The following is a 13,016-nucleotide window of genomic DNA, read 5'->3' on the forward strand; positions in this document are numbered from 1 at the left end:
CGACAACGCTCCAGCGCCCAAGGCCCACGTTGTTACGCAATGTTTGGAAACGAAAAAGGGCAAAGTGCTTCCTCACCCATCGTATTCGCCAGATTTGGCATCGTTTGACTTTTTCCTTTTCCCACGTCTGAAAAGGTTTCTTGCTGGTCGCCGCTACAAGTCCTGGAATGCAGTCAGGTCCTCAAGAGTGTACCCAAACGAGACTATCAAAAGTCATTTCAGAACTGGATTAAACGCCTGAAAAATTGTATTAAAGTTGGTGGGGAATACTTTTAAGGAATCATGAAAGATTTTGGTAGTTTTATTGATTGTTGTTTATCTATGAGCGTAAATGCGTTACATACTGAATGTTTTACGATATAAATATTGCATTTACAATTTGATTCAAACAACAAATATGCCTAAGATGAGAAACTAGTATCTGATGATTGTAATTCATCTTTACAGGTGCCGTCGGTTGGTTTGCCTTGATCATGGCTTTGGTTTTGGTTGTCAGGTGAACACAGATCTTCATTGTCTGATTTTGTCCAACATCGGACTACGAAGGGTTCCAGTAGTACAATGATTCCGGCCAATATATACATAAACCCAGTCAGAATGAATGATGGATTCCAGTTTCCATACAAGTCGTACAACCAACCTGTAATATATAATTCAATTAGACTTGACTTCTAAAGTTTGAAGCAATCACTCCAACACATAAGAATTGTAACACACAACAGGGTCCACGCTCTGACTAGCTAAAAAGAAACTAAACGGTAAGGGTAGTTTTCCCGGAAGCAGAAAGCACCCCAGACAGATAGGCATGCATCGCAAAGTAGGCAAAATGTGCGTTTTTGGAGTAAACTTTCTTAACGTTGCTAGTACTGGTTTTTACGGTTCCCTTATTTTCCATTTAAAATGTTGCCATGTACCATTTAATCATTAAGGACACACTTAAGATTACAGGACGCAATGCGAATGTATCAGTCTGCTAGTCTGTTAGTATTATTTGCATCGCTTCAGGTAGGGCTTTAAATGTTGATTAAAAAATAGTAAAATACTTGGTGCTGTCAATGAAAAAGTCACGTGGGACGGGAACCTTGATGTGTGCTCGGCAAAGAAATGATGCATGATGCAACATTAACAAAGTTCCTTGTCATCTAACGTCACAACCTGTGCAAAGTATGGAAACCTGCTGTCAAGCTAAAGACCTCATAAATCTTACAAATAGCAATTTAGATATTGATTGCTAGTTATTGCTCTATTCCTGTTAGCGTGTTAACTGGTTTCGATTAATAACAACCTTTTTTGAATACTTATAATTAGGCGCACATTTATCTATATGAAATTGTATTCGCTGAAATATTCAAAGCTTTTTGTCATTTTAATCATATTTAGAAATTATATAAAACTTTGCAATTCTGGGAATATGCCTAAAATCCCTTTAAATAACAGAACGGATCATTGAGTTTATAACTATAAAAATATATAGGTGACTAAACGAAAAGATGTCTTCTCCATATTCAATTTCGACAAAAAATTACAGCTTAGACTAATCGCTATATCTAAATGTGTTAGTGGTTTTTGTAATCTTACATTATTCCCTTTTATGATACTCTCATTCTCAAAAGGGTACATGGTTTCGATCAAGTTTTATAAAAGGTAAGATTTCTTTACTGATGCCATATTAAAGCAAAATTCAACTTATTTCACATTGTTTACATGTTAGATGTACTGCCTCATTTCTATAGCATTCTTCGTGAAATTTGCATTGAATGTGTACAGAAAGATTAATTGTTAAGGTATTAGGATCTAGACGTTTCAAACGATCTTTCAGAAACTGTCTCAAAGTGTATATGGGCGCAAAATATCCAAGATGACTTTACCGTGCCAGAGTTAGAATACTCGAATTTTTTCAAGATGTGCCTTTGAAACTCAGAAAAAAAAATGCGTGACAGGCACAGATACAACTATACAAAAACGTTTCTAATTCTATGTTTATATATTTGAAACAACCCATTTATCTAGCCGAATAGGAAGTCGTTTGCCTGCATAATATTTCTATCGCTCAGCTGAAGACTAGCAAAAGGATTTAAATGAAAGTGACAGTGATGCAAACGATTATCAAATTATCAAAACTGACCGAGACTAAATTCATAATGTACACAAAATCTCGATCAAGTTTAATAATGATTAAGATCATATAGCCAAATATCGGCTATCGCCAAGTGTTCGTCACTAACTTTTCGAGAAAATGTTTTTGCTAATATTCTTTTCAGTTCATTTCGTTTTCAGGTATTTTGTATCAGTTTAAATTAAACTCCTTGTAGATGATTTTAACATATAAATAGAGTTAATTTAATAGAGGTCCGTGGCAGACTTACGGTTTGTTTGCAGTGTATACCTAAACGATGTATTCCATGTGTCATTGCCACAAATTGTGGTCAGTCTGTAGATATTTTTATCCTACCTTCGTGCTAAATAAAGGCAAAAATCAAGGGGTATGATAAATTTTGCTTTACCAGGTCAGTGATTTGATAAAGCTTGGCGAACTACTTTTTGGATTTTTTTAAAACGACGCCATCTTGTTTTTGAGAATAACTGCTAAAAGACATATTTATGCAATTATTTTTAAAAACGCGCTTTTATTAGGCAAGAGAGACCAAAGTATAAATGTATTGCGTATGCATACCGTATTAGCAATTACAATAAAAAGTTTTTTTCATAACGGAAACGCTCGGAGAAATGGAGAATGACTCTTGTACCGCGTTTGTTCAGAATTTTAGCTTTCCTTACTTAAATCAAGAAATATATGCATCTGGAATGGAGTGTTATTGAATAAAATCATCTGTTTGCCTATTTGTTTTGTCAAGCGGTGTTATCGCGTGTGTATAAGTCACGTCTATCGTTTGCTTGGTGAGGATGGGTAATCCGACTTGCAACTGAACTTCGGACAAAACTAGGCAGCAAATTAAAATTATTCAGTCATGTTCAGAGAGGTCGGGCACAAAACAAAACAAGATTAGCCTTTGTTTTTCAGCTTATATTTTATAATATTTTGGATTTTAAAGACCTATTTGTGTAATGGTGGGGCGTATGAATTTTTTAATTTCTATGCAAGGCAGACTCAGAACTCAGAGCTAGTTGGTAATAAATTTTGAATTTTAATTAAAGAATGGTTTTAGATCAGAAGGTAGGATAAATAGAACATTAGGTTAGTGTCTTATAAATTTAAATTTATTAAGTTCGTCTACGAAAAAATTAAAGTCTCGGCTGAGCCTCGACTTTTAATTTTCTCAGACTCACTAAATAAATTTAACTTTATAACACAGTAACCTCTCAATTTAAAATACATGTCTGATTAACATACAGAAAATCTATTTAAGTTTATACATAAAATAAGCACCATCGGCATATTAATTCAAGTGAAACAGTTTACTTTTGTGTAATAGGGAAATGAAGGATGCGGACAGGGAGGGGGCGGGCAGCTGAAAAAAGTATGTTAATTTACAGTCCCTTCGGTAGAGTCAAAATAATTACCTGTTAATTATAAAGGAAATCAGTACAAAAATGAGATATCTTTATCATTATTCATAGCCGAATTAAGATTTTTCTGCCTTTCTATTCTTATTACCGACATACATTACTATATCTAGTTGCATTTACCTTACTCCTATCTCTTAAATATTAAATGATTCATACTTACCCATAGCAGGCTGACCTGGGAGAACACCTATTGCCTGTGTTAAGGAAAGTAATCCAAATGCAGAGGAAAAATTCTCCAGATCCACAGCTTCTATTATCAATACTGAACGCAAGCTTAAGTATGATCCTGCAAACGATGCCGCTACTGTAGCGTAGACAGCAATGAAGGAAAAACTTTCAAATAATGGGGCAATCAGAGAGAATGCCCCAACAATGAACATGTTTACAACGTATATGTACTTGCACTTAATTATGTGTAAATCTGCAAACCATCCGATCAGTATTCTTGCAACAACTTCTACGCCACCGAATATTATTACACTAAGTGCTACATATGTTTTATCATAACCAAGTGTCTTTACACTGCTCGGGATAAGGATGATACTTCCTACAAATGCAAATCCACAACACATGAATGATATAAGGTATAGAGTAAACAGTGTTTTTTTTAAAAGATTAAACCTCAGATCTAGAGCAGAACAAAGTCCTTTATAAATATTTCGAACAGCATTTTTATCACCTTTCCCGTCCACCAATTGGCTAGCACATACATCATATTCATCCTCTGTGTGTTTATTTGCACGAAGTTTTTCTTTCTGTTCCTCAACCAAATATCTTGGTTGCCGAAACACACAAGCCGCTACACAAACGTTAGAAAACGTTGCACCGATGATCCAAAACGCTCCATTCAGACCATACTGTTCAATTAGATACCTGAAAATGAATACATATCAAACTACATATTTTCTGATTAAGCTTTAATAACTTGACGATTTAACTTGCATACATAACTGAACTGGTGGGCATCTTTTTTTTAAATAACAACGCATATGTCTGTGTATACTGTGGAGACTACACAATTCATATACAAATAGTACTGGTTTAGAAAAAAATCTTTACACAAGTTGAATTCATTTCATGATATAACACAAAGAATGATATTTCAGCATTTGATTTTCCAGAACCGATACTTTAGTGATTTCCGGAATGCACGAAACATACATACATATGTTTATAAGCTAAGCTTCTGTTAAAAATACCACACAGAACAATTTTATTTATGCGAAAACAGGTAGATACAACTTAGAAACAGATAGACATTACAATATTATAAAGTTTTGGCTGAAAATAAGAAATTGTGACCAGGTTAGATATACAAAATAAGTAAATATTTCTTTAAAGAATAGTATAGACCTTAATCCTAGCAAATAAACTGGGTCTCCAAGGTGACATTTTTGTTATCAAAATTAGGATTCTAACATGTTTGGCTGCTCAGAGTGTAGGAGACACAAAGGCCATTCTCAATATTTCAAAACAGCGTCTAAGAGATATTTACACACAGGATTTGAACACATCTATAAATTAATCCATTCGAGTACTATTTTACAAGAATATATTTGAGTTCAGTTTCAATAATTACTTAACAGTTATAAATGTTAGAAAGTTCAGAATAGCATTAACAAGGCTGAGGTTGTCATCGTATAGATTGGCAGTTGTGACTGGTAGATAGAATCGTCCAAATAATATACTTTATGAAAACAGAATATGTACTAACTGTCACATATAAAAGATGAGAATCATTTTATCATTGAATGTCAGATGTTTGTTGACTTAAAAAAGTATGTCAGGAAGTATTTTTGGCATCATCCAAGTCATGTTATTTCATTTTTTCTCAATCATTTATTAATGAAAATAGTAAAAATACTCGAAATCTCACAACGTTTGTCTTTAAAGCTTTCGGAAAAAAAGAAGTATCTAAATAGGTAAACTCTAACTGAAATGATATATAAGTTTAAATAGCTAATACACTGTTTGGATTATCCAAAATGTCTCTCCCAAATATGTGTTATAACTGATACCTATGCAATACTGAAACAATTGTTGAACTTGTATTTACATATCTGCTATCTCGTCATACACGTTATATTTATAGCTTTGTATGAATCTCAGTAACTATCTCCATCTCAATTATCTAAGTTATATCACTCAAACCAATATTTACCATAAACAACAATCTCACTATAATTCATTCTAAATATACAAGTTATCCTATTTATTCTAATCTATATCTATAAAACAAAAATCCACCATTTGCAAAAACCTCAATAATCCATTCTAAATCATATCAATTTGGTTGAAATATACTACATCTTTTGTATTTACAACCGTCTCTAATAATGTACATCAATGAAACCGTTATCTACCATTAACTATTAACAACAGTTTCTATAATACATTCTAAACTAAGTCAATCTAACTGATATACCATTAACAACAATCTTCATGCTTCAGCCCATGTAACATAAATCAAGCCAATATCCCCCATTAACAGCAGCCTTCATAATTCATTTAAGATTATATTAATGCAAAGTGATTATAATCTCAGTTATGCGTCAGTAATTATACTAATCTAACTAATATCTACCATTTATGACATCCTCTATAATTTATTCTTAATTTTATCCACCTAACTGATATCTAACATTAACAATAAGTTTTAAACTTATCTAATATGCTTGTCTCTGTTAAAACACATTTACACTATAAAGACATCACGTTAACGTGCGGTGACGTCAAAGTTTTTATTGCGACTAAGAAAGAGCGCTTCTTTATTTTATCTACTGTTTTAGATTAAGGGCATATTAGAATCGAAATATTTTATAGCACAACCGTGTTTTAACACTATTTATACACTCGGGTGGTTCTACGTCGTACAAATAATTTCACTCGGGCTGCGCTACATGAAATTATTACGCCCGACGTATAACCACCCATCGTTCATAAATAGTGTTAAAGTACTCTTTTGCAATAAATTATTATTAAATAGATTATACCAAATGATGCGGATAACTAAAAACAAGCTATATAATTTTATCTATATTATCTAAATCAACCCGATATCTTCCATTTATAATATTCTCTGTAATTCATTCTAAATCATATCAATCTAAGCTATATCTACTTTTCATGACAATCTTTATAATTCATTCTAGTTTACCATTAATAGCATGTTCTGTATTTCATAAGATAATAGGTAAGGGGAGATTTCTCGGAAGCACAGAACACCAAAATCACAGCCTCAGAGCGACGCATTTGCAAAATAGGCCCACAACAAAAAGAAGCTGTTATGGAAAACTATATATTACAGATGGGTTGCTTCAAACATCTAACAAGTACGTATTGATTTATGTCAAATATAGATAGAGAGGTAGGAAGTGGTAAAATGGTGGTAGTGGGGGGACTTGAAGGAGAAAAAAGAACAAGGATGAATATACAAAGGGAATGCTACGTTCCTTACAGTCACACTACAATGTAAACCACAAAAGCGCAGACACTCATGCACCAAAATCAAACACACAACCACACACAACTAAATAACACAGAAAAACGAACAAGTAAGACACAATAAAACAGCAGGGCACCGCTTTAGACCCACAATCACACAAACGCAGCAATATAAGCAAGAAATAACAATTGTGTACAGCCCTAGGACTCCGGCAGCCACAATAAAGGGGTACCACAAAAACTAACTCAAAGTAAAGGGAGAGGGTACATAATCTTATCAAGTAACCGATATCTGCCTTTAACAACAACCTTATTTATTCATTTTAAAATAGATCAATCAACCCGGTATCTAGCCTTCATAACAGTTTAAAATTCATTCTAAGTCTGAACACTCAAACCACTATCTGTCATTCACATCAATCTCAATAAACACTACTTCATTTTCAATCAGTCAGAATGAATTATAGCACTTGTTCTACGATTATTCATGTTAGTTTAGTTCACAGTGGTCATCCAGTTACCTCTAGATATAAATTTTATCGTAAATTACAATTACTCTATCGAGAAAGTTCATACTTGTAAAGAAAAGGAAGTGCAATTGCCCCAACACCACTTCCAGACACCATGATACCGTTAGCAAGTGCTCGACGTTTATCGAAATAATAACTGATAATTGTTGAACAAGGCGCAAAAGATAATCCATATCCAAGACCTGAAAAATAAACAGTTGATGTCCTTAATCTAATCAGAGAAAGCAAGCTTTAACTATTTCTTTGAAAGCGGCACAAAATAAAATTCACTTTAGATTTAAAATAATTTTATGTTATGCACAGCAATGTATTGCGCAGATTTTAGATCCGAAAAGTTCCTACGCGTATTGAAATTTAGAAATGTAGAGAACAACATCAGTCATTAAAGAACTGTATACACGTTGCATTAAATGTTACCGCTGGTGGGGGAAAAGGTAGATTGTCTTGGCAAATGGTAACCATGCCGATAATGTACTTTACAAGTGCCTATGGCTATTACACTGTTACGGATTTTTCGAACGAAACCATTTTATGCCTTAAATGAGTACTGCTATTGATGCATGATTGATAAAGAATGTTTCAAAGCAACAATGTGACATTGTATCGAATTAAATGTCTATTAATAGATATATATGTTTATACGAACCAGTGCTAAAGAATGTAAAGTACATGTATTCCATCTTTGTTACGAATCCCGACAGGAAATATCCAAGCCCAAATAAAATACCTCCTACCATAGTTACACGTCGGAATGAGTACAGTTTGCATAGAAGGTTGGCTATAGGCCCTGGAATAATGGCGCAATTTACAGTTTGTACATAATCAAACACAATATATATATAACAGAATCAATATATATAAGATTCTGATGAGTTTGCACTGATCATGCTAAAATTTTCCTGTTTAAAAATAAGTCAAGAGTTAACCAATTTGTTTACATTATGTCTTTGTCAAACACATCATCTGAATTTTATTGGGAAAATTTCTAAAAGCTGCCCAGACAAAATGTTGAAATGCTTTAAAAACGTTATTTTTTGCTTGGAAAACGTTAATGTTTTTTTTCCTCTACATGGTATATAAGATATACTCTGACTGCTGCAGAATAACATAGGCAATAAATATCAACATTACTTTTGGGTTCAAAACGATAATTCTCTAAGACCTGTGTATGTACAATTTCTAGAAAAATTTAACTTTGATATAACCGAAGCGATAGTGGAAATATTCAAGAGAAAGTGATTACGCTCGTTTTGATTTGATTGTTCGTATACGTCACGTCACGTCACGTCAAGTATATGAGATACGTACATTTACCACAGGGAAAGTGGAAAACGTACGGTGTATCTTAAAAATACCATGTTTGTTAGCCAAAATAGCTGTCATTCCTTGTGGAATAAATCGTCTCCGAGAAAAGAGACTATGATTTATACAAATATAACAAACATGTTAAAATAGAATGAGACTCATACCTAGACAATATAGCAGTGTTAAGGATATAGCGCTTATCCAGGCTGTATTGCCAGACCCTGCAGAATAATACTCTACCATCTCCGTATAGAGTAGACCAAAGGCCTTGAAACTTCCAATCACAAACATGTACATCACAAAACATCCTTTACAGCGGTTGCAAATACGAAGAAATAAAGTTGATAAATATTTGCAAAATACAACTGAACATGTATATTTCAAAAGAGTTTCATATCTATTTGGTTTAACCGTCTTCTTTCATTTAGCAGTCTATGCCATTGTTGAATTGGTTACATATATAAGCAAAGTATTATTAACCTAACGTAGATAGTTTCAGTGTATATTTACCTACTATCATTAAGATCATTTCTCTTTCATCAAAGTTTCGAAAGGTGCATTATATTTTGTTATAAAACCGTTGGGTAAAACAATGAGTAAATTAATTTGTTGTACAGTGTGCCATTTCTTGTTAATAATTACACTATTTAATAGTAAAGTGTATCTTTGGAATTAAACGAACTTAACTCTATATCTTTGACAGTTTTAGACCTTGAACAGGCTCTTTGAAAGTGCCTTCTGACCTGCAATATATACGTGTATTTTCAATTGAAGATATCTCTATTATACGAATCTTTGTAATACAAACCTATCAGGACAATCCAAGCAAATCCTTTGTCTACGTCATATTTCCATGGTTTGCTTTGGCCGCCGGGTATCGTGTCACTCATATTGTACTTCTGTGATACGTAAAAAATCTTTATTTAAATAACAAAATTCAAATTCTTGAAAGTAAAAAGGAACAAAAACCAAATTGTCAAAATTATTGACACAATCAAAGTTTTAAAAAAATGAGAACAAACTTGTTTACCTGTTGCTGAGGTAAAAGTTATAACAAAACTTAAATCTGCTTAATATAATATAAATAATATGATAAGCATTTTTTTTCGAGATCTGTAACTTTATTATCAAAAAGGAAACAAACCTTAATTTAGAGTATTATTAGCATATCTTACAATAGCAGTAAACAAAATATGAAAATTCAGAGTGTTGCAACGTTGAAAATTAACCGAAAATATACCTAATTAAATGCATTAACAAGACAGAAGGTTCACTGCGTATCTTTAAAATAGCATAATACATTATAACAGCTTACTTATGTGTGCAGTTTGTCCAATGTTTGTCAGTTTTCTAAAACAATCACTTTATTATGATCACAAACGAGAATCGAGTAACATATGATATATATATATATACTATTATGTTAAAATATGAAAATAAATATAAAATATAAAATGTACTGTCATGCTTGTACACACTTCAGACTGTTTTTTGTTTTTTCAGGTACATTAGCCGTAATAATAAGATATTAAATAGCTTATGCAGAAACATTTGCCATAATAATTAAATTTTAAATAGCTTATGCACTTGCATACCATTTTGCTGTTTTTAGAGACTAGTAATGCACACCTTCATAATATATATAATTAGGTAAATTCAGAACGACGTATTTTATACACTGGAATTCATAACTGTTTTAAACATTAGATATCTTTAATTTCGATTAAAGTTTCAAAACACGTTGATGGAACTTGGCCTTATGCAAAGCATATTCTAATTATGATGATAAAGCAGAAAAAGTGGAAACTCCACAGGTCGGTCAACACGACAAAAACGAAAATGTTGCAGGCTTGGTTTGATTGAGCCTGTTCGTGGACGGAAGTGGAAATTCATGCGACCGTCCGGACCCTCTAGCTCCGGGTTGAGCAGAACTCAACATTTACACATGCTGCAAGTACAAAAAAAAAACAATTTAGAGACATCCGCAGATGTGTCATATGGCGGCTGACATGGAACCTTCAATGATACACTAGCGTGTAATTTCATGAAAAGCGGCGCATGGTCCTCAGTTAAAATAATAGGTTTGCCCTAAATGAGAAAACGACGGTCAAAACTAAACAAAGAGGATCAAAGACCTTATTTACAGGCAACACATTCAAGCAGTATTATCCATGTATTATGTAAAAATGTAAAGCAGAGAGTGTAAATAAAACAAATTCAAAATTTAAGATTGAAAATGAATTGTCAATTCAAAACCTTCACCAAAAGGAGCTAGGGAAATCGCTTCAAGTCTATATTATTTTTCAAAGCAATCACTTATTTTTGGAAAACAACAGAACCATAAAAAAATAAACTACAAATTAAGCATAAATGCCTGTTATATATATCCGTTTATGTTATTAAAAACGTACACATACAAAAATAAACTATACTTAACGTGATATAGCTTACGAGAGCAAAAACGTGTATTTTCATGTAAAACGTGCCATAAGGAGGAGTTTAGAATGTGCTAGACAGTAATGTCTTTGATTATGAAATATTCGTAATCATGACCGTAAGTATGCAGGCAAACCAGTGTACAAAAGTAAGGCGGACAAATAAAACATATAGAAAATTTAAAATAACTGTGGCAAGGGATTGTTAATTCAAAAGTTCCACAAAAAATGACTTGATCATTGCAGCAAAATCTTTTAATACAATAATTTTGAAGATTGTCAGCTAATGTATCGCATGTACTAGCTGCATGAAAAATTCAACGCCCGAAGCGAAACTCTAACCAAAAGTTTTGGGAGGCAAGTATTTTGAAGTCAGCAACCTTAATCACTTGGCCACAGCCGTTTCTTTTTAAAGGAAAAGTTACTGCTTTCAAAGATTGGTACCTCGGTAATTAACCTGAGTAGTTAAATGATGGGCATTAGATAACGATTAAGTTTGGATAAATCTTTAGTAAAATCCTTTGGATGCAAAGAATGCAATCAAACAAAACAACAGCGTACCCAGTCTCAATGAGTTTGTTCACGAGTTTGTTAATGAGGAGTAATGGAATGTGCAATGTCGCTCAAGTCTTCAAGCACCAGCTTAAGTGGAACTCTATTTGAACAAAACTAAAAAAAAATCTCCATGATCCCAAATGATCCCAAAGGATCAGAAATATAACAATTATAACAAATTTTAATTTAAGTACGGGCGGACTTTCCACACGGCACTTACTTATAGGTGACCACCTCGGTAGCCTAGTGGTAGAGCGTCCGCTTCGAGTGCGGGAGGTCGTGGGTTCGATCCCCGGCCGCGTCTAACCAAAGAAGTAAAAATATCGTACTAGTAGCTTCCTCGCTTCCAGTGTCAGTATAATGTGACTGGGTGGGGTATCATGTCACGTGTCTACGGCGTGATATTCCAGTGAGGCAGCACTATAAAGTTGGGCATGTGTGCTCAAGTAGACACCGTCGTTTATATGACTGAAAAATTGTTGAAAAAGGCGTTAAACCCGAACGCACACACACTTACTTATAGTCTGTTGTTGTGATAGCTAATAACATCTGTCTAGATATCAGTACTTAAACGAATAATAATACAATATCTTCTAATGACTCTAATGACTAAAGCAAAAACGAGAGAAGAAACAAAACAACTACAAAGAAACTATATGTCAATTAACCTGAAGCATCTGAAGCACAAATAACGTACGCGTGTTTGGCTTGGAGCTTCGGCACTATATTGCTTTCGGTTTTTCATCCCCGAATATAGTTAAGTGTAAAAAGAGAAGCCGGTAAACAAAATGCAAACATGGAGGAAAATATTATGTCTCCATCGATTGGTCAACTCTAGCTGTTTAAGTCCAGTGGATAGTTCGCATTCAAAAAGGGCATTAAATTTGGTTTTCACTGTGAAATATAAGGTCTTAAACCAGTACAGTGTTTTTTTCCTAAATGTAGTGTTATCAAAATGAATATCAAAACAGACGACAGTAACAATAACGAAAATAATGGGATCTGCCTCTTTATCGAATGTAGAGAAGCGTAAAATGTAAAATTATAAATGAAAGAGAGGCTTCTAACTCGTAGAAAGCAAATGGACATGGTATGATAGTGCTGCGATTGTATTTGGGTGAATTAAAGACTTGATAAATGAATTTGAGCAATGGAATTGAATGCCCACAGATGATGAAATCATTTTTAAGAAGTAGATCTATATATGTTATTCTTTGAA

General features: G+C 33.4%; 1 protein-coding gene across 1 annotated transcript; it reads right to left on the bottom strand.

Annotated features, from left to right (window-relative positions):
• Positions 1–285: 285 nt before the first annotated feature.
• Positions 286–13,008, bottom strand: LOC123534887 (monocarboxylate transporter 12-like). Its single transcript, XM_045317346.2, has 7 exons — positions 10,123–13,008; positions 9,616–9,703; positions 8,972–9,115; positions 8,149–8,289; positions 7,549–7,684; positions 3,689–4,401; positions 286–640 (listed from the first exon to the last, which is right to left on the bottom strand). The coding sequence occupies exons 2-7, from the start codon at positions 9,695–9,697 to the stop codon at positions 402–404; spliced, it is 1,455 nt and encodes a 484-aa protein (XP_045173281.2). The 5' UTR covers positions 9,698–9,703; positions 10,123–13,008; the 3' UTR covers positions 286–401.
• Positions 13,009–13,016: the final 8 nt, after the last annotated feature.

Source organism: Mercenaria mercenaria, chromosome 12, assembly GCF_021730395.1.
Source record: "Mercenaria mercenaria strain notata chromosome 12, MADL_Memer_1, whole genome shotgun sequence".
In the NCBI taxonomy this organism is placed as follows: domain Eukaryota; kingdom Metazoa; phylum Mollusca; class Bivalvia; order Venerida; family Veneridae; genus Mercenaria; species Mercenaria mercenaria.

Excerpts from the sequence above, each read along its gene's own strand:
- LOC123534887 (XM_045317346.2), bottom strand. The coding sequence starts at position 9,697 with ATGAGTGACACGATACCCGGCGGCCAAAGCAAACCATGGAAATATGAC. Across the intron at positions 9,116-9,615 it reads TGCTTGGATTGTCCTGATAG|GATGTTTTGTGATGTACATG; the intron begins GTTTGTATTACA and ends ACCGCTGTAAAG. Across the intron at positions 641-3,688 it reads CCCAGGTCAGCCTGCTATGG|GTTGGTTGTACGACTTGTAT; the intron begins GTAAGTATGAAT and ends TATATATTACAG.